Consider the following 23,247-nt stretch of genomic DNA (forward strand, 5'->3'; position numbering starts at 1 on the left):
TGCAGTGTGAGTCAGTGTGTGTCAACTGGAGGACGATGGTGCTGTTGCTATCGACACTGTTGCAAACTAGTACCTAATGTGATGGACTGATTCTTATATAGTGTTTTTCTGATAAACTCGAGCACTCAAAATATTTTGCAACAATGGAAACAGCTAGGCAAGGTGTTTCTCTCAGCTTAGCTTAAAGGAGGGAAGCAGGCCCCAAAATCACTTCCTGATTTCAGTTCTGTACATGATGAATATCTGTTTTTGTGGAAATAAAATGCAATACAACACTAATACAAAGGTAACATCAACTGCTATATAATTGCATGAATTCTAATTTGTATGCTTACCCCAATGAGTCCAGCAATGATCTCTATAATTCCTGTTCCTGCTGTGGTATACTGGATCTCTGGAGCTGGAATTCCAGCATTTTCAAAGATGCTGTTGGTGTAGAACCATATCTGTGGTGAAAGAGAAATGCAGGTAAATATCTGACAGTCAGTCAAGGTGTGATTGAAATGCTCACTTCCATATTTAATACAGTGGGTTAAAGACAAGTATTGCATAAAGTGTATGGAATATTTCTACATACACTGAACAAAAATATTAACGCAAACTTTTGTTTTTGCTCCCATTTTCCATGAGCTGAACTTAAAGATCTGAAACATTTTCTACAAACACAAAGGAGCCATGACTGTCAAATATTGTTCACAAATCTGTCTAAATCTGTGTTAGTGAGAACTTCTCGTTCGCCGAGATCATCCATCCCACCTCACAGGTGTGCTGATTGGACAGCATGAATATCGCACAGGTGTGCCTGAGACTGCCCACAATAAAAGCCCACTCTGAAATATGCAGTTTGATCAAACAGCACAATGCTACAGATGTCGCAGCTTTTGAGGGAGCGTGCCATTGGCATGCTGACTGCACGAATGTCAACCAGAACTGTTGCCTGTGAAATGAACGTTCATTTCTCTGCCATAAGCCGTCTTCAAAGGTGTTTCAGAGAATTTGGCCGTACATCAACCGGCCTCACAATCGCAGACCACATGTAACCACACCAGTCCAGGACCTCCACATCCAGCATGTTCACCTCCAGGATGGTCGACCAGGTGGAGACCAGCCACCCAGACAGCTGCAGCAACAATCGGTTTGCATAACCAAAGAATTTCTGCAAAAACTGTCAGAAACCGTCTCAGGGAAGCTCATCTGCATGCTCGTGGTCCTCATCGGAGTCTGGACCTGACTGCAGTTTGTCACTTTAACCACCTTGTGTCAGGTTTCAGTTAACGGACTCAGGCGCAGACCGGGACTCCTTACAGGATTTACAGATTTTATTTACACAACGACACCAGGTGATGCTATTTACAAAGTGCTGGAGGGAGGGGAGGGGGGTCCAGGGCTCCGGGGTATGTGAGGGAAAAGACGGGAATCTGACGCCCTCCAAAGGCTCTCTCTTCACTCCCCACACTGGGGAAACACCATCCACTCACTCGTCCACGGGATGACAGGCCGGCTGGGAAAGGTCCGGGATAGATCTGTACACAGAGATTATAGTTAGAGGCGAACAGACGGAACGAACTCACAGATCCTTATTTACAATCTACTGAGCGACTGACGCTGATAACTCAACGATCCAGCGACGAGTGACACAGTGCTGCTGTCTTAAATCGGCCTTGTGATTATCCCGATAGGCAGCAGGTGCGTGGGCCAGGGGCGGGAGCCCATAATGAGCATCACCCCGGCAGGGGAGAGAGAGAGAGAGAAAACATGTTGCCTAATACAGAATCAGCTGGTGAGGCACAGGGACCATGACACCTTGAGTGGGCGAATGCTCTCATTTGATGGCGTCTGCCACGTTGGAGAGGTGTTTTGATGACAGATGTTTTTACTGTGCAGGGCAGATGGCAGACAGCTTGTGTGGCGTTGTGTGGATGAGCAGTTTGCTGACGTCAGCGTTGTGGATTGAGTGGCCCATGGTGGCGGTGGGGTTATCATTTATCCATGACCATAAGCTCATGTTACAGCATGATAATGCACGACCCCATATTGCAAGGATCTGTACACAACTCCTTGGAAGCTGAAAACATCCCAGTTCTTGCATGGCCAGCATACTCACCAGACATGTTTGGGACGCTCGGCTCGGCGTATACGACAGCGTGTTCCAGTTCCTGCCAATATTCAGCAACTTTGCACAAGTATTGAAGAGGAGTGGACCCACAATCAACAACCTGATCAACTCTATGCCCAATGCACACCATTTACCTCACACAGGCAACACATCTCCATTGGATGTGTTGCACCAGATACTGACTGGTTTTGCGACATCTGTAGCATTGTGCTGTGTGATCATACTGCATATTTCAGAGTGGGCTTTTATTGTGGGCAGTCTCAGGCACACCTGTGCGATATTCATGCTGTCCAATCAGCACCTTGACATGCCACACCTGTGAGGTGGGATGGATGATCTCGGCGAACGACAGATAACACAGATTTAGACAGATTTGTGAACTATATTTGACAGTCATGGCTCCTTTGTGTTTGTAGAAAATGTTTCAGATCTTTAAGTTCAGCTCATGGAAAATGGGAGCAAAAACAAAAGTGTTGCATTTATATTTTTGTTCAGTGTAAATCCCTAACAGTTTTGGTCTTTATTATTTTACAAAAAATTAACAGATGGAGATCTGGAGTTTATTCTTTAGTGTTGAAGTTCTATTTATTAGCTCTTCATTTAGAAAACATGTTAAAAGTGGCCAAATCACCAAAAATGTAAACAAATGATGATGAATGCACTTCAGCAGCAATAAGTGTCATGGAAAACTACAGTAATCCTTCCTTGGTTAAGTAAAACCCCTCTACAACATCAAGAGCACTCTTAAGAAGGTTGGCATGTCATTGTCAAACTAACACCTTGATGCATGTAAATACAGAAGGTTTACAAGGTGCAAAACACTGGTCACACTCAAGAGGATACTTTACTAAAAAATATAACTAAAAGAGCCTGCACGGTTCTTGAAAAAAAATCTTTGGACAGATAAAATCAAGATTGGCTTATACAAGAATGATGGGAATGGTATGGAGAAAGAAAAGAACAGCGCATGACCTGATATACACCACATCGTGTTTTAAACATGGTGGAGGCAATATGGTGGCATGGGCATGCTGAGACGAGTAGCAGGGGGAACTCTGAAGCGTAAATAGCTACACTGCTCAGATTCAGCAAAATGTTGCAGATCTGTTTGGACAGCACTTCACAGCACAGGGATAATGTTTGTGGCACTGTCCCTTTGCTTTGAAGAAGCAACCCAATAGTTTCTCAAAGTAAAGACACAGGATATTGTTCAGGTAAATAGGTCACCTGATCTCAACCAAGTAGAGGATGCTTTTCAGTGACTTAAAAAACACGACTTAAGGCAGAAAGTCATCTTTACTGTCTACAGTAAAGGCACTACATCAGTCATTTTGTTGAAGAAAAGCAAATGACAAAAGTAGTCCGTGCAGTCAACTTGTTGTATTTTTTTTTGTGTGGTTTATTAAAGAAAGGAAATTGGTCATTTTGATTAAAATTATATATATATTATTAGGTTAATAATAATAATAATGATAATAATTTCTTAATAATAACGTCTGCTACAGAACTGCAATACAGTGCACAGAGAAACTCCAAGGGCTAAATCTCAGAGTTCTTGTTTTCAGTTCATAAATGTAAAATTAAAAAACAAAACTGAATATTTAGCTTTGAAAGAGTCACCAGAAAAAACACTAACAGGAAAAAGAACATTGCAGTATGTTTTAGCTTTAGCTGCTGAACAAACCACGAAACCTCTGGAAAAATGTTGCTTGGACAGATGAGACCAAAGTGAAGATATGTGACAATAATGCACAATACACAGCAAAAACACCTCATAGTGCTTTGTAGCCACAAGACCCAGGCACTTTGTAGTCACTGAGTAATCCATAGGCTTGTCTGAATACCAGAGTATTGTAGAGTCAAAGGTGAAGTCATCTGTCCAACAGCTAAAGCTTGGCCAAAACTGAACAAACTAACAGGAAAATAATCTCAACAGCAAATCTAAAACAGGACGGCTGAAAATGAAAAGAATCGAGGTGTTGCTATTGCAATAACACAACTTTTTCAGCTAATATTTTAAAATAAGTATCATGTGATATATCACATTTTTGTTCATCGGAAGTTGTATTTACCTTATTTAAGTCCTTTAAGACCAGATTATGACTTATTATGATTATTATTTTATTAGAACTGGAATTTGCTTGTAAAAAAAAAAAGGCAAAGCAGGCCATTAAGGTTATAATGACAATGGTTTTTAACTTTTTTTTCTTTAAAAAATAAAATAAACATAATTCAACAACAAAAAAATCAACACTATTAACCATATAACCATTAACCTTTTTTTTATATGTAAATTTTTATGTAAATTATTGACTCTCCTCAATTGTGCAGTTATTTACCTCTTTTTTTTAAACTTTTTTTAGAAGAAGTACACACACACACACACAAACACACACACACACACAACATATATACAAGGCATTTACCACTCTGATATCTTTTTTTTTAACATTGGTGACCATTCATCCAGAGACCGTTTTTAACTTTAGTCTTTCAGCAGTTTTTTCCACGACATAGACGGCCGTCAGACAGTTTTTTCACTCCTTCATTAAGATCACATTAAAATACATTACTAAATTAAAATACCTCCCCTCTGTAAACCTTTACCTTATCGTTGTAGAGGGGTATGTGTGTCCCTGGGATCCCAGGGGGAAGCTTGCTGGTGGGCGTTTTGCCCCCTGGTAGGTATCCCATGGGAAATTGGTCTTGGGTGAGAGACCAGACAAAGAGCGATTCAGAAAACCCTATGAGAGCCTTAAGGGAACAGTTCACACTGCCCAGGATGGGGTTACCGCGACCAGGGCACTGCCATGGAGCCAGGCCTGGGGGAGGGTGAGCACCTAGTGGCCGGGCCTTAGTCCATGGAGCCTGGCTGAGTGCAGCCCAAAGATGGGGCATGAGATCACACTCCTGTAGGTCCATCACCTGCAGGAGGCACCGTAGGAGTCAGGCGCAGTGTGTGTTGGGAGTCGGACAAAGGCAGAGACCCTGGCGGACCAAAACCCAGCTTCAGAGGTTGGCAATGGGGACATAAAACCTGAAGGGGAAGGACCTGAACTAGTGTGAGAGGTGACAGATTGAGAGGTACTGGCTAGATATACTGTAGTTGGGCTCACCTCAACATAGAGCTTGGGCTCTGGAACCAATCTCCTGGAGAGTGGGATGGCTGGTTGAGGGTGCTCCACCTGGGGACTTCTTACTGGGAAACTTCAGTGCTCATGTGGGCAATGACAGTGAAAGCTGGAGGGTTGTGATTGGGAGGAACCAACCAGTCGTACCTGATTCTTTGCACAGTTCTCTTCTGCAAACCACAGTTTGTCCATACTGCACACCATGGTCAAACAGAAAAGTGTCCATAAGTGTACATGGGACCAGACCTCCCTGGGCCGTACGTGGAGGATCAGCCATGGCTGCATGTTCTGGAGGCTTGGGTGAAGTGAGAGACTGAGCTGTCAGCTGATCACCACTTGGTGGTGAGTTGGATTAGGTGGCCAGTGGAGGACACTGGACAGACCTGGTGCACCCAAACATATATGGAGGGTGTTCTGAGAACTCCTAGCAGAGGCCCATGAGATCATCAACTCTCACCTCCGGCAGAGCTTTGACAGGATTCAGAGAATGAGGACACTGAGTGTCAATGGACCCTGTTCAGCCCCATTCCTGAGGCTGTTGCACTGAACTGTGACTATAAGCTGGTTGGTGCTTGTTGTGGTGGTAACCCCCGAAGCAGCAGAAATTACATGCTTACTCACAGCAAAGTGGCTTTTCCTGGGCTTTCTCTCCTGCAATTGCTTTGCAATGTCTAATTAGTTCTTGGTATTTAAGAACCAGCTGTTTTCCACCAGATCCTTGTCACCATCATGGTGACCGTGATTCACAGTTTATGTTTTTTGCTCCGTAGTACTCTGTTCTCATTCATTCCCTTGTTCCTTAGCAATTCCAAGCTCACTAACATGCATTCCTTGTAAAGTTTGAAGAGCACTGTCAGTTTAACTTAACTGAGTCAAACTGATAGCTGCCACTGCTTTAAAAACAAGGACACACCTGCTTTCCCACTTTCCACTGAACCACTCACCTTTCCTCTTGATTTCTGCCCATTCGCTGTAAACCTTCTGAAACATACTGTAAATCATGCAAGATACTGTCTCCAGTTTCACCATGGCCACAGTTAACTTCTCCTTTCATCTCCTACAGACACTCAGCTCTGCTCTGCAGATTGAGTTTTTTGGACAGAGAGGACAGATGGTTTGAAAGAGGAGTGAAAGAAGCATCTATGTCCACTGTGAGCGACCATCTTTGAACAGAGGCGGGGGTTTACGACACCAACTCTCTGCCATCTATAATCCAGTTTTGAGATCCCTCCCCAGACGCCTTAACGCCCACTCACATCCTGGGCCATCTGACCTCAGGAATTCACATGATAAGGTGGGGCCAGGTTTCACAATGAGCTCACCCGAAACTCTGGCTGATTGGGACCCACACCCAGTTTCCCACCTTGGCTCAGGCGATTAGAGGATCATCAGGGGTCCTTTTGTCCCTCTGTGGGGGGAAACTCCCACTAGGTTTATATCTGGGACTCTCCACCATTTGACCTTAGAACTGAAGAAGCTTCTCGGATGAGAGGTGAAACGTCTTCAAGCAACTTAAAGAAGTCCAGACGCTTTTCTTTGCAAGCTCCTTTGACTACGATGACCTGGATGACTGAGAACCTTCACAGACATACTGAGTTTTCTGTTTTCCAGCCTGAAAGTTCAGAGTTTTGTCTTGTGCAGGTTCACTCATTCACATCTTGGCGTTTACAGAGCCTGTGCCTGAGTCTGCCAACTTAAAGACTGTTAATTGTGCTCTTGGAACAGTCCTCTCAAAAATATATATTTTTTGTGTGAGCTGTGTGGAGGCTTTTGCTTCTCCCAGAGTCGAGTGCCCCACTAATCCCTGTCTGAGCCTGGGGCAGAGGTCTCCATGCAGCCAGCAGACTCTATGCTGTCAGCGTGTGAGTGCGAGCGCTTCAGCGCCAGAGCCCGTTCCACATGGTCTCCACATTCCAAAGATTCCTCAGTCTGGGTCATTGCAGTCCCAGACTTCAGTGGACTCCACACTGCCATGAATCCACCCAATGGCAAGGGTTAAATGCCTTCCGCGTAAGATGAAAAAAGCAGACAGGACTACTGGGAAGTCAGCAAAGAGAGATGGCAAAGGAAAAAGTTTATGGGGAATTGTATGTGAGGCTGGACACAAAGAATAACAAAAGGATTTCTATTCAGTGGCTAGAGAGGGAGAGGTCAAGCTGGGTGTGCAGCAGGTCAGGGTAACACTGATTACATGGAAATGTACAAATGAGTACTTTGAAGATCTGATTATGAAAATGATGAAGACAGAGAGGAGAAGGAAGTGCAGAGGATTAGGGCAGCTAGGAAGAGGATGGAGGTCAAGCAGAAATCTGCACGGAGTATTATTTAATTCAATTACATTTCTATTAATTCAAATCAGAACAGCAGTCGCCTCATGGTGATATTTAGATATATACTGTATTTATATTGTAAAGTAAAGAACCTAAAATAATACAGAGAAAAGAGTGAATGCCAAGACATGATGTTCACAAATAACACTGTGATATGTAGAGTAGGAAGCAGGTAGAAGAGAGCGAGTCAGTAGAAGTAATAAATAACACATGAAAATGACAGAGAGACAGGTGTAACAGTGTAGATGTAACATCATGTTGGGGCTGGTCCTAACAGCAGTAGCTGCTTCAGGCTCTATTTGTGAAGAGCACATTAACTAAATAACAATGGTAGTAAGATAGTACTGCTGGGATGTCTTCTAACTAGCTAACATGAGCCTCATGAGTCATTTGACTTACTGCATTTTAAAAAAGGATTTTGTTGAGTGTTTAATGTTTTTTGTGTAAAACCTTTTTTTGTTTGAACAATTAAATGATGGATGAATAATAACGTATTTAGAAATATTTATTTAGAATTACACATATTATTTATTATTCGTTAAATTCTCACATGATTAATTTAATGTCTCACTCCACAAATTACGTTAAAAAGTCATTTGTAAATGAGTTTCATATTTTATATTCATATTTAACTGCAGACTTGCTGATCCATTCATAACATGCTTTATTTCAATGTGCGTGACTCTCTTGCTCCTCCATGCTTTAACACCTCAGCAGCTGTAAAAATGCAAAAAGGTTGATTTCTGCTACAACATCTACACGTGTGTATAACTATTTACTGTTCTTACAGCGTCGATGCCAGACAGCTGCATGCCAATGTTGATGACCACCACACTCAGCACCTGCCATCGGACCGTGTCATCCAGCATCAGTTTCCATACTGACAGTGTTTCCACTGAGAACAGGGAGCGCTGCTCCTCCTGCATCTCTTCAATCTCAGCCTGGATGTTACATTTAGCTCTGTACCACTTCAGAGCTAAGAGAAAAGAGTAGCGTGGTTATAGTGCATCGTTTAAAAATACACACACACCACATATACTTACCAATATATATATATATATATATATATATATATATATATATATATATATATATAGGGCTCAGAGAGGGCTCAGAGAAGAGCTCGAGAGGATGTGGAGGGTGAAGGTAACGGTGGTCCCCGTGGTAATCGGAGCACTAGGTGCGGTGACTCCCAAGCTAGGCGAGTGGCTCCAGCAGATCCCGGGAATAACATCGGAGATCTCTGTCCAGAAGAGCGCAGTCCTGGGAACAGCTAAGATACTGCGCAGGACCCTCAAGCTCCCAGGCCTCTGGTAGAGGACCCGAGCTTGAAGGATAAACCGCCCGCAGGGGCGTGCTGGGTGTTTTTTTTTTTTTATATATATATATATAGTGAACTGGGGAGGAGGACTGTGGTCTGAGAGAAACTCCCTGGATTTATGAGATTTACATATAAATAAAAAAATAACAATGTTTCTGTAATGATTGCAGACAGCTTTTGAACTCCTCTGGGTTTCCACCTCAACACCTGAGAACACTGGACTTTCCCTGGCCTCAGTCAAACCTAGAAATAAAATCTTGTTCCCTGCGACTCTGACTTCCTCATCAACATGCATGTTGCATTTCCTGTTTATTAGTGGAGTATTGGTGATCTGAATCTTATAAAACAACGACAGCTGCACCTTTCAACCTGCCTGTATGTCTGAGTCACATGTTCTAACAGTTGTGTGAGATTTTTGGTTGAGAAGTCTACGACACGTAACACTGGCTGGTTTTTAACATCTTTTTTTTGATAAATAATATATACTGTAGCTAGGGCTGGATCAGGTGATGCTGAATCTTCTGTTACTTATGCTTCGAGGGGCTTCTTATTACATCACATGACTAACCAGTGTGTGTGTGAATGGGTGGATGACAGGTTGTGTAAAGCGCTTTGGGGTCCTTAGGGACTAGAAAAGCGCTATACAAATACAGGCCATTTACCAGGCCATAACATGCGTCAACGTTTTCGAAAGTCTCCGTTTTCACTGTCCACACTGCGACGCGAAAGCACCGTTTTCAAATGCGTGTGTTTTCGAGAGCGTTTTCCAAACGCTGCGTTTTCCTTGAGCAAAAACGGCTTCTCAGTGTGGACGGGCGGCCAAAACGGAGAGAAAACGTGTGGACGTAGCCTTCGTGTCATCTGCCCGTTGGTGAAGCGATTGGCCAGAAATGCAGTATTTGACATATTTGTTAGGGTTCATCACACCATCACTATCATGTGATTGTAGCTGCTACCTGAGCATCCCTCTCTGGCACGCCGGCTGCTGTACGTACCCGGGGCTTCGGTCACCTGACCTTCCTAGCTGTTACAGGTCACATCCATGCCGCTGCTACTTCAGTCTGAATATGGTTGTTGATTGAGGCTGCTGGTCCTTTTGTTGTGATTGCCTGCAGATTATTTTCTCAGAAGCGTTTCCTCCATGGATTACTGGTATGTTCTTATTTTGTCCAATGAATTTAATTACTTTACTGGGGAGTAAACAGGTGAGTTTATAGGTCGTAGCTGCAGAAGCATATCGTTGGCCGTTTTTTATCTGGGACTCGAGCAGAGCAATTTGATTGGTATATACTTTTGTCATTTTTACCTTGAATGCAAATTTTACTACATATTGCAGGATGTTTGGGCCTCGGTGGGAGGCTCAGGCACAACCCACTGGATCTCTGTGGTGACCCAGAATGTTTAAGTCTTTGTAATCCCTCTTTTACGATTAGTTGATTTTGTGTTTTCTGTGGTATGCAGCTACTTTTGCACCCCTGGTTTAAGCTGCACCTTAGTGAGAGCTCATGTAAAGGTTGATGATTCTTCGGACTTCATCATCATCTGGCATCCCCACTAATAAGCCACAACTCTGAATCAATTACCAGTGTAGATGCAATTAAATTAACAACTTTTATTTGATGTCTGTTTTTTACGTAGCTGGCAATAAACTATTTATTTTACACCCTGAACCACATTTCTGTCCGAAGCATAACAGACCTGAGTGCCTACTAGCATAGTTTGAACTAGATATTCCCAGGGTGGCATTTTGTGGTGTCCTTGTGATTGTAAAGCTTTTAAGCTCCCAGTCACCACACCACCGTCTCAGTGTGTGTGAATGTGCCGTGCTCATTGGTTTCTTTTCCTCATCACACCCCCTGGCCACACTAACAAAGTGGAGCTTACATTATCACGGCTTCATCATCACTGGTGTCCAGTTCCAGCCTTCCACACTGTCAAACAGTCACACAGGTACCTTAGAGCTTTGTGAAAATTTCCTGGCTGTAGATTTTAATCAAGACTGGTTGCCTTTTCTCAGTTTTAAATACACATGTTACTTGTTTAAAACTGCGAGACCACCTCAATCCAGGATTAAAACTGACTGGTGAAAAGGAGGCTTTCTTTTCTTTTGAGCTTCTCTCTCTGTCATGGAGGTACACGAAGCTTTAAAGCTTTTGGTCTTGATAAACTTGATCCTTATTTTCTTAAAGTTGAGCCACTAACTGATATTTATAATCTTACCCCCATGAACAACAAGATTCCTGACATATGGAAAAATAGTTTTAAATACATAATTTTAATCTCATATATTCAGATTTTTTTTCTCAGAATATAGCACCCCTGTCCCAGCTCCATCTTTTTTAAATCAGGTCAGCATCTATTGCAGATCATTACTATAATACAATCAGTTCTACAGCTTTCTTTAAGCTGTCACACAAGCTGCTGAAGCACAGTAAAGAAATCAATGTCTCCACTGAACACTTCTGTAAGTCTAACCCTTCCTACAGACACGGTGCCGCTGTTTCATCCTCCAACCTAAATAATGTTGCACTAAAAGCAAACTGACCTCTGATGGTAGCGTGGATGTTGTGCTTCTCAATCAGCAGGTACCTAGGACTCTCTGGGAACCATGGCAACAACATCAGCTGGATGAAAGTGGGCACAGCAATCACTGAAAGAAAGAGGGGCCAGTGCTCCTCCTACAACAGTAACACAACAGTTATGCTTACCAACAGTAAGTGCTGAGAAAAACACCAGCAATAATTCATTAATAGCAACATTTTGGTTTGGCAACAAATCAGTCACAAGCCTTTGAACATGGGGGGACTACGTATAACATTGTCTTTGGTTCCTAAACAGCTTTTAGAGCACATTTTGTAAAACCTTCTGAATGTTTGAAATTGAAAGTCTTCAATCACATCTTGACTGTTTGATTTAAAGTATACTGTTAGCAGTGTATGCTACAGTCCAGTCCGCACGCAGGTTGCTTGACTACCTTTCCTAGAAGCTCGTGTAGACCGAGGATTTGGGCAACAAAAACTCCAGTTCCAATGAAGATGCTCGGCACAAGGCCAAGGAAACCTCTCAAGTTCTTTGGTGCTATCTCACCCAAGTACATTGGTACCACACTTAGAGAGATGCCTGCAAGAATAAGAGCAAAGAAGAAGCTTGTTATGATATTACTCTGATTCACTTTTAAACATTAATTTAATTGAAAATAAAGTATATAAAGAGTTGGGAATGAGGATGTGTTTATTACAGAAGAGGATTAGGGCCACTGGGGAAAAAAGAGTTTTTTATCACGGTGCTTTGCCAATATTTCTTCCTCTGCACACAGGGAATGGCCTTCCTCAGACTGGTGTGTGTGTGTGTGTGTGTGTGTGTGTGTGTGTGTGTGTGTGTGTGTGTGTGTGTGTGTGTGTGTGTGTGTGTGTGTGTGTGTACCTGAGTGGATTCCTGTGATGAAACGGCCAATGATGATCATCTCAGGTGACCCACATATCCTGCTAAAGCCCATGAGTAAAGCAGCAATAAACACCAACACTGTTGTGTTTACCACTGTCCCCTTCCTGAAAGTACACGTACAAAGCACATAAAAGTAAGTGACCCAGAGGTTTATGAAACAGCAAGGGCAATAATGGAAACCCCATCCCCTGATACACACAGTCATAACCAACCCAGGATCATTGCAAAATGTTTAATAGACACACCGGTTCACTGCGTCGGTTTCACACTTTGCCTCTCAAAAGCATGAAATGGACATGCATGCAGAAGCTGCAGTAATAGCAGAGGGAGACACTTCATTTATTCAATAATATAGGAATGTGTGTAAACAGGCATTGTTAGCACATGCTCGTGTAAATACATATTAGCTGCCCAGCTATTCTGGCAGTTCAGGACTCAGGAAGGTAGTGAATTTTGTTCACTGCTGATTTCTTGGTTTTAAGTAGCTTTCTCTGCTGGAAATGCAACTCCTGCATGTGTGTTCACTTTGTCAGGGTTCCTGGGTCGTTGACGCTGCATTTTCAGTTCATGTTCACTGTTTGTTTTCCTCATGTTCCATTTCTGGATTCATTATGTTCAGCCGTGTACTCACCGGTCTCTCATCATCATCCTCGTGAGTCACTGCATTTAAACCCTCAGTTTATCTCGGTTCAGCGTCAGTGTTGCTGTTAGGTTGTCGCCATATGCTCAGTTCATTCAGTCAGCCAGTCATTTCCTGTTCGTTCAATAAACACCAGCTTTCACCGCGAGTCCTGCATTTGGGTCATCTCTTCCTCTCCTCCACACACGAAACTCCCGACACATTTCATGCTTTGGATAGTGTGAAATGAACACGGTGGACCGGCGTGACTATTTCACGCTGATATCGGGTTGACACACATGCAAAAAGCTGTTTAAGTCCCAAATAGCCACAAACTTTGCTCATACGCTGTGATTAACCATAAATCTGAAGAATGTGAATGAATGTGAAGAAATTGATCAGCTTATAAATATGATTTTATTTTCATTTAAATGTAGACTGACAGGAATGTGGAAAAAAGGAGAAATGTGTCACCAACCCATCATCAGAGATGGGCAGTAACGCGTAATCCGATTACTTTTTTCAAGTAACGAGTAAAGTAAGGGATTACTATTGCAAAAACAGTAATTAGATTACCGTTACTTTCCCGTAGGAATGCTGTGTTACTGCGTTACTAAAACCGTGATTTTTTGTGAGAATGTCTCATGACAGTGACGTAAGCGAGTGCGACGTTCGTGACAACAGCTGTGTGCAGATCAACAATGGATCCTATATCGAGTGCAGAGAGAGTATGAGCGTGCAGCGTTTAAAGCGTGGAAGTACTGACCTTACTTTGAGTTTGATTCCATAAAAAGTGACAAAAACATTAGTGTCCGCTGTGCGTGGGAAGAAAACTTCTTTTTACAGCGAAAAAACCCCTAAACTTCCAACAAGCACCGAGTAGCTACGACGTAATGGGAAACTCACAGAGAAACTCGCGGATTCTTCCACTGACCGCGGCACACCTGCACCAGGGTAAACCTCCGCCAGGTATTATGGTGTTTTTAAAATAGTTTTGGGGGGATTTTTTAAGGAATTATATTGTATGTTGCATATATGAAATTTCAGCCCACACATACCTGGACGGTGCTAATGCGTTAACGAGCTAACAGTGCTAATGCGTTGATGCCGTGCAGTCCCGCGCACGGGGCGATCCGCGCTAACTCGCTAATGGAGATTTGCCGCGTTAATGCGGTTATGGCGTTAACGTCATTTTAACAAGATTAACACTGACAGCACTACTTATCATATGTACAGTAGAAACTGTTGTATACTTCTCAGTAATTAAGTTTCAAAAAAAATGAAGACGAATGTTTTACCTGCCATAGCGTGTGACCAGCATCCCCACAATGAGTGAGCCCAGCAGACCTCCAACCGCAAATACAGACACAGTCAGAGAGTACATGAGGGTCAGGGTCTCCTCACTGAGTCCTGTTCCATTGCGTCGCACCACTGTCTTGTTGTAGAAGTCCTTGATGTACTGACAGTGTGAGGAAGAGCACAAATAGGATGCATTTAAATAACAGACATACAAATAAGATCAAATAAGAATAGAAACAAAAAAGTATGAAAGAAAGACATGCATCCACCCATCCATTCATCCATGACCTGTACAGCGTCGACATCCTTCCAGCTGCTGTCTGCTGATCTCCCGCTCCCCTCACTCGTGAACAAGACCCAAAGATATTTAAAGTCCTCGCGTTAGGCAGTCACTTGCCCCTGACCCGGAGTGGGCACTCTACCCTTTTCCGGCTGAGGGCAATGGCCTCTCCACCACTGATGAGAGCACGTTGGCATAAGAATTAAAACCTCTTCTTTCACTTTGAAACAAAGAGCCCTGACACAGCTGAGGCGCTTCCACCAGCCACTGCTCTCTCGTCTTCCAGGAACACCAGGTGAGGCAGGTGCTGAAAGCTGTGAACAGGAAAGCTGCTGGGCTGGACGGAGTACTTGGTAAAGAACTTTGTGCCTACGCTGACCAGCCAGAGGGAGTCCTGACCAGGATGTTTAACCTCTCACTGTCACAGTCCACTATCTCTCCACAACCATCATTCCTGTGCCAAAGTCATCTGCTCCAAAGTGCTCAGTGACTACACACCCACTGCCTTAATGTGTGTAGTCATGAAATGTTTGGAGAGGCTTATGCTGCTATCCGGTCGTTAATTCTGACGTCACTAGCCATGTCTGGGTCTAAACTCCGCTGCAGGTCCATATATCAAACGATCACTATGGCATTACTGAGAGTTGAAAAACTGTCTAAAGTCTTTCATCTTTAATAAAATGATCAGCGTTCTGCTCTACCAGGGGTAACAATTGAGTTTAACATCCAGGCATCCATGAAAACAGAATTTATGACATTTAACGGAGTTAGAAGTTAGCAGGGAGTTAGCTCGCTAGCTCGCTAGCTTCTATCTAAATACAATATAGCATGTCCTGACTGCGGGGTTTTGGAAACAAATTAAAACGTACAGCTCTGCTATCACTTCCAGCATAAATGAAGACCAAAAACTAAACAGCAGTGACGTTTGTAGGGTTACTGAAGTTGGGCTAGCTGGTATATAATGATGTGCTACGTGACCACTAGCGACACAGCTATGTTAGCATAATATAAACAAGCTAACTTTTTTTCCACTCGATAAAAGTTACCGTGAGTGTTCTCGGTGGTCAGGAACAAATGTAATCGCATGGCAGGATGCTGTAAAAGGACCAAACTTCAGCCAGGAGAACAACTGAGATAATCCATCCACAATACGAGGTTAGTCATTCATATACTGCTGCATGGGCTGGGCTGTAGTTACATCCTAAGGTTTTAAAAACTGAGCTTAAATAAATGATTAGCGGTAATAAAAGCCGAGGGAGGTCAACAGTGATCACTGACTGTTTTAGGAGCTTTTTGAGATTAAATAGAAGAAAATACAAAACATTAAACATGTTAACAACACAAAAGCCATATTAAACGCAGACTACTTTAGGCCCGGAAGTAGGATTCGTCACGTCATCACTTAACGACCGGATACATAAAGGCCTGTCTTCCACATAACCGGGACTCAGGGTAAAGTCAAATGGACAGGGGACACCATTCCCACAGCCCTGCACACATTCCAGAGCTTTTGTTGTATCTCTTTTTTTAGGTTAATCTTTTTGTTTATAGTAATCCTGCATTTTAATTTCTATTAGCTTTACTGTCTAGTTTCTGTTCGTGATTATTATGTGTATTGTGTTTTTTCCTTTAGCGTATCCTGCCTTCAGTGTTTCCCTGTTACCCTGTTGGTGTTCCCTGTTTAGTTATTTCCTGATAGTCATGTGTTCTTATGAATTGCATTCAGTTTTTGTCCCATTTGATTAGTCATAGCTGTGTCTCATCACTGCCTATTTTAGACTTTAGTTTGTCTGAATAAAAATGAATAAATAAATTCTATTACTGGCTGCCATTGCACAGTCTGCTCACGTAAATATTTTTTTGGGAAAAGGTTTTTAAGGTCAGATTTTGTTACAGAAATAAAAATCATTTTAGAGCAGCTTGCTAAAGGTGGCCCAAAACGTTCCAAGACCCCCTCAATATACTGAGGTGGTGTGGGATCATATTGACAACAAATGTTTGAGAACTATTCATGAAGTCTAAAAGAAATTACAAGAAAGCTTCCCAAAGGGTTCAGGCTGTGTTAAAGAACAAACGGGGGTAATACCAAATATTGAATCAAGCTTATCAGAACTGAACAGTTTTTGCCTTGGATACTGTATTTCTGTGTATATTTGTACATTTCAATAAATAAATGCACAAATTTTCCATTTTCCATGCAAAATATAAGGAATCTATACATGTGTGAATTCATCAGATTCCTAAATACAATTCAGTAAAAAAAACCTGTGTTTGTATCATGTGGCTTCGACATCATGGTTACATAAGAGCAAGACAGACCTTCAGTTTTCACTCTGATATTTTGGAATTAAAGCCACAAGTCTTGTCTGACCTAAACCTCCTGATCATCAGTTTACATGTGCCAGCACGTGTTAGCGCTAACTTCAGTTTCCCCTGAACCATGTGTCACGTGCCGGGAAAACTGACAGACACATGCTGCTACTCGAGCATGAGCATGAGCAGCGTGCCTGGTTTTTCAACAAAGAAGATCATTTTTATTTGAGATTTTCATTACCCCCGTGTGAACTGAGACCAGCCATGGACCAGCATTTTCAAACCGAATATTTACTTGTAACAGATACGAAAAGATCTCTCATGACTAGCAAGAGCACTCAAAGACCAAACTCCTTTGGGTTTCCTGATGATCATTATTATCAGATATATTTTTCAGTCAGTAAAAGCAGCAGTTTATTTTGTGAGAAATATACAGATATCAGGTGCCAGCACCTACCCCTTTATGTGAACATTTATATTACTACATTCAGATAACTTTAGCTTGAGCAAGCAAGGTAACAGACCGAAGCTTCCTCTTCTTGACAGAGCTAACCACTGTTAGCTCAGATTCTTGGTTCTAACCCCAGCTGGGTTTATTCTCCTTTGGACCCTGACTTTTTTCCAAATGCTTACATTTTTGAATATCTAGTTTGTGTGTTTACATCAAGTTGAACAGTGCTGAATTAGCAAAACCAATCAGCTGCTATTATATTTATATTTATATTTATTTCACCTCTCTTAATGTGACTATCCAGAGACCAGGAAACAGCTTCTCTCCTCCTGTTACCCCCCCCCAAATAATTTAAACACTAAAAAACCCCACAAAGAAAGAACAATATATTATCCACAACTGCACTAAAGAATAAAGCAGTGAAATGTGAATTAATAAACATTAGCTCTCTCTCTTCTAAGTCCCTGTTAGTCCCTGTGAATTAGCAATTATTTGCAAATTGATTTACGCTGCCTTCCAGAAACCTGGTTACAGCAGGATGATTATGTTAGTTTAAACGAATCAACACCCCCGAGTCATTCTGATTGTCAGCTTCCTCAAAGCACAGGCCGAGTCTCTGATTTCTCAGACTTTTTATCTGATTTAGTTCTGAGCTCAGATAAAATAATTATTGTGGGTGATTTTAACATCCATGTAGATGCTAAAAATGACAGCCTCAACATGGCATTTAATCTGTTATTAGACTCAATTGGCTTCTCTCAAAATGTAAAAGAACCCACCCACCACTTTAATCACACTATACAGGGTGGGCCGTTTCTATGGACACACCGTAATAACATGGGAATGGTTGGTGATGTTAAAGTCCTGTTTGTGGCACATTAGTATATGTGAGGGGCAAACTCCTCAAGATGGGCGGTGACCATGGTGGCCATTTAGAAGTCGGCCATCTTGGATACAACTTTTGTTTTTTCAATAGGAAGAGGGTCATGTGACACATCACACTTATTGGTAATGTCACAAGAAAAACAATGGTGTGCTTGGTTTCAACGTAACTTTATATAACATAACATTTACATTCACAATAATTGATTACACAGCAGTGGGGAGTAGACTTTATCACAGTAGATGTCTTCAATTAATTCATGCTTGAGTCTTAAATATGATCAACCTTTCTCTGTTAATGGGTTGTACCACAGGCCTTTACACGCAGTAATTAAACCTTTACTTAAAAAGGCATTACTTGACCCAGTTTCTTAGCTAATTTAAAGCCACTCTCTAATCTGACTTTTGTCTGAAGATTTCTTGAAGGACAAGGTGTAAAACAGCAAACTGATCATCTGCAGAGAAATGCTTTATTTAAAGAGTCTCAGTCAGATGAAAGGCTACCAATGATCTTCTTATGGCCTATGTTTCTGAACAAAATCATTTTTAACTGCGCTGCTAATGTTCTTATATACAATACAAAATTGAAATTAAAACATACATTTAATTTATTGCTGGATGTTGTGATGCCCAACAATTATTGCAATGCAAATATTTCACGCAGAGATCACTCCTCGGGCTCGCTACTTGAAACTATTGGAAATCTTCACTGTTCACGTTTTCCAAATAAATGAACAGTTATAGTGGTAACGATCCCAGTCACATCTGCTTTCTTGGTGGAAAGCATTACTCAAGCTATCTGCCACTAATCTTAGTATATCTTTAGTATATCACCTTTGCGAATTATTTTAATACTCTGGTTCCAAACCTTTGCACTGTGAAAGAGACACAAATCCAACAACTGGTACATATCCCACAAATAAGTGTCCAGGCTGAACTATTTCTTCAATGATTTGGTTAGCTCGTTATACGTACAAAAGCTCTATGTGCTTACAGGTAGGAGAGGATTAACCTTCAAATTCAACCTGGTCTTAATGAGCGACAACGGATTCACAACAGATTCTTTCTTCACACATCAGCCACCACAGAAGCCAACGACTTCCACACCCAAATATTCTCTCTATCCTATCACTGTGATTGTAACGTATGAAGTATTTACAAAACACTGGGAAAATAAAAAGAAGAGGACCGTTTTCATAACAAACTTTATCACAATGTTAAAATGAGGGACTTCTGCTTTTCTAATTTTTGTGCTTGTTGTTCAGCTGCCAAGTTTAATTTGAATTTTATTGAAATGATCGTTGCTTATTAATGATGGTGAGTCTTTCTACAAACAAGCAGCAAAGCCCCATCTCTGCATGTCTGGAAATCTTTCTTAGTGAATGCCATTGATGTGTTTTGACCTTTAATAAAAAATAATCACTGATAAAATCCTGTTTTCAGAATTATGCAGTTCAGAGTGTGTTATTACAACTGTTCTTAATACATCTGCATTTTTAACAGAGTGTAACTTAAACATGTACAGAAGTAATTTCGACTTGATAGGATGACTTAACAGTCAGATGCCAGAACATACCTCTTCAATTTATTTAGATCCGCTGAGTCGGAGAAACAGTTTTCATGAAAACTGCGACATCAGAGTATGAGTCTTATTTTTATCTCGGGGTAACTGTGAGGGCACGTGCTCCCCTCCCTCAGACAAACTGTCGTTTTCAACAGAAAACACCAAAAATATATATATATATTTTTTTACAAAATACCAATACTTTGTGTTTCAATAAAGAAAGAATTCCAAGTGCACCAATCACACATTTACACATAAATAAGCTAACCAATCAGCAGTTAAGGGGGTTGTACTGGCTGACTGGTTAAACCCAATGGTTGTACCACAGCCCAAATGGACTGAACCACTACAGATTTAAAGGGGAAATGGTCCCAAACTTAGTTAAATATCAAAAGTGCACAGAAAAATGCAAACAAGTTAAAATTACACACAGCAATCACAGGAGCTATAAATAAAATGAATAAGAAAAATCTTTGTCCTTTTCCATCTTGGAAGCTGTGCCAGAAATGTTTGGATATCTATGTTGGCCGAAAGCGGCAACTTTGAGTGGCTGTATGATTAATCGATATTACTGGGACTACAAACTTAAACACACTGAAACCACAAAGCTTCCAAAACCAAATTCCTGGCCAGTAGATCATGCAGATTCATATGCAAGATCTGGCCATGCAAAATATAACGGCTGTTATAAACAAATGCACTTCAATAAGTTACTTTCCAGATGTGCGTGTGTGTGTGTGTGTGTGTGTGTGTGTGTGTGTGTGTGTGTGTGTGTGTGTGTGTCTTACCACAGCAGGGGAGTTTACCACAGCCAGATTGTACCCATAAAGCATAGAGCTCCCAAAGGAGGTAAGGAATGCCACTGCCAGCAAAGAGGCAGTGAGGTGCTGCAGACAGAGCAGGAGAGACACATGCAGAATATGATGGTGAGCTCACAGCTTCTTAAAGTTAAGACAAAACATTTTATACGCTGTGTGAATAAAAAAATCAGTTAAGTTTTAAGTTGTCATTTTTTCACCAACATTCATAAATCTCTGATTGTATGTCACATAAGAAAGTTGGCATGTTTGTGTAAAGCAATCAGATTAAAAACATCTTAAAAACAAGTCTTTCACACACACTTTCTTTATATTTAGCTCTAATGAGTCAGACTTTCTTGTACTTTCTGGAAGTCTTTCAGTGCTTTTCTTTGGACACCGGCTACTTTTTATTCATTTTCAGTGCACTCATTGCACCTGACTATCTTTTAGAGGACTGTGTGACTCTTAAGCTATTTAACACTGACTCTTGAATCGCTCAAGCACTGATAAGGCACCAAGCCTTTCCAAGAGAATGAACTGGTGTGTCTATACGTAACAGACAACTCACCAAATTACTCATTTAAAATTGTATCTTCAGACTCTGTGTTTCTATATCATGTTGTAAAAATATATATATAATGTATTACTGTCAGTTTGACAGGCATACAATTGTACTGTTGCACCAACAGCAGTTAAATGAAAATATTGATAATAATGATAATATTGCAAACGACAGATGCAGCACCAGAGAGATGCATTTGATCCATCTACTGTTCACCAAAGCTTGCTAAATTACACAAGAATAGACCTGAACATCAGTGCGATGGGTCTTATGGAGCGATCAGGTGCAAAAGTAGGTACGAGGTACAACAGATTGTCTACAACCATGTCTATAACATGATGCCGTGGCTCCTTTGAAGTTCACTGTTACTGAAGCAGTATAGGGTTATCTTAACAACAAATAGAAAAATAGTCTGGAAACATGGAAAGAAGAGCTTTGGACTGTTCTTCAAGAAGCTTTTGTGTTTTGACTCCTGGCTCCACCTGCTGCCGCACGGTGCTACATGACAAAAAGGGTTCAGACTGTGTTGAAAAATAAAGGTGGTTATTCCAAATATTATCTTTCAAGCTGTTTTTCCCTGTACATTGTATTTCCATGTATCCTGACACATGCTTCAATCAACCACCATACCTTTCCCATTTTCCTAGCAAAATATTAAGAAATGAACAGTAGCTTATACACAATACTACAGTATTGTGTGTAAGTCTTAACAAGATGTACAAAATCTAAATATCTGCAAATGTCTTTAACTGTATATGAACTTAACACAAAAAGTAAAGGAATTTGTGTTTAGTTAATTATCTTGTTGTAACAATAGCTATAGGCAATAAAACACATGTTTCAAAAACCTGCTTATTTCCCTTTAAATACAGCCACATTTGTAAGGACGATGACAATGTTTGAATTATGACCACCAGCCATAATAAATGGTTCGCTTTTGGTCAAAAATCCTGATTTTCCTTTGTCTGTGTTTGGGTCCCTAAAGCTTTATTTGGTGTAATATAGAAATAAAATTAAAAACAGATTCTTACAGCTGAGAGTTTTCATTGATTTTTTACGAATGTACGCGACAAATTAAATTCAGAATGCTTTCTGTTCAGTTATTAAGCTCGACCCACTGAAAACATTATTTTGTTTACTCAGTTTCCAAAAATGAGTAAATCTTGTGTCATTTATTTTTAAAAAAATAGCGATTTCTTTTTACGCAATAAATTTGTTTCAACTTTCAACCTCACTTAAATAATAACACTAAATAAATTATAAATAAGAAAGCAGAGGCCTCTTCTCGGTATGTCCAGCACAGGATGGGATCAGTCAGTTGATAGTTCTGCTTCTGTTTAGTGCCCGTCTGTCTGGACTTACCGAAGTGATTTTCCCCGACGGTGGAATTAAAACCTCCTCAGCCATTTAAGAAACGTGTCAGCTGGTCCCAAAAAGTAAAAAGAAAAATATGATTTCTCTACACTGCAAAGAATCTCATCTCCTTCGCAGCAGATGTGGTCAAACAGGCTCTCAACCACAGACTGAAGTATTCCAGGCTTTTTCTCCAATGAGCAGTCTGTTTGCCCCCAGTAACAAACCCACATCGTATCATCACATGATGGAGAGCAGCGTGACACAGTTGGAGAAAAGCCTGCTGGAAGCAATTAGCTCTAAGTCAATTCACTAAGAAAGAAATCGATGCTAGAGAGAGGGAAAGAAGAGGAGTAACAGAAAGGGAACACCAAGTCAAACAGGTTCCACATGTGAGACAAGACAGACGTCAAGAATGAAGGCAAAGAGGAAAGAGAAGATGAGAGACCGTTTAAGACAACACGCTTTCCAAAATAAACTCTGTGATCTGCAGTGCACGGCGTATATACTTATCGTGTCAGTAAAAGAGAACTGTCGGTATTTCTTCTGCATTTATAGGAACCACCACACAGTGAGACTGTTAATCTTTGAGTGCATTTGTCCTCAGTGAACCTTCCACCCCGCCCTACCCCCTGTAATCACAGTCATCATGTGCTCATAATTTTGGTTGTAGTTGAAAGAAGAGGGGCAGTGTTTACTGTGACCGTGAACAATCACCTGCTTTGCATTACACATTTCTTAATCCTGTGACTTTACCTCTATTGCTGTTCCTTGAAAAGCTG

General features: G+C 41.2%; 1 protein-coding gene across 1 annotated transcript in view; it reads right to left on the minus strand.

The window, feature by feature from the left end:
• The window catches only part of slc2a15a (solute carrier family 2 member 15a), a 35,496-nt gene extending 12,542 nt beyond the window's left edge, over window positions 1-22,954 (minus strand). Inside the window, exons 1-8 of the mRNA XM_026190335.1 lie at window positions 22,475-22,954; window positions 20,539-20,637; window positions 14,260-14,420; window positions 12,322-12,446; window positions 11,873-12,018; window positions 11,444-11,576; window positions 8,366-8,553; window positions 336-446 (exon numbers count right to left, since the gene is read on the minus strand). Of these exons, the coding sequence (XP_026046120.1) occupies window positions 336-446; window positions 8,366-8,553; window positions 11,444-11,576; window positions 11,873-12,018; window positions 12,322-12,446; window positions 14,260-14,420; window positions 20,539-20,637; window positions 22,475-22,519 (1,008 nt within the window). The 5' untranslated portion in view covers window positions 22,520-22,954. The remainder of the gene's footprint in view (window positions 1-335; window positions 447-8,365; window positions 8,554-11,443; window positions 11,577-11,872; window positions 12,019-12,321; window positions 12,447-14,259; window positions 14,421-20,538; window positions 20,638-22,474) is intronic.
• Window positions 22,955-23,247: the final 293 nt, after the last annotated feature.

This window comes from Astatotilapia calliptera, chromosome 13 (genome assembly GCF_900246225.1).
Source record: "Astatotilapia calliptera chromosome 13, fAstCal1.2, whole genome shotgun sequence".
Lineage (NCBI taxonomy): Eukaryota > Metazoa > Chordata > Actinopteri > Cichliformes > Cichlidae > Astatotilapia > Astatotilapia calliptera.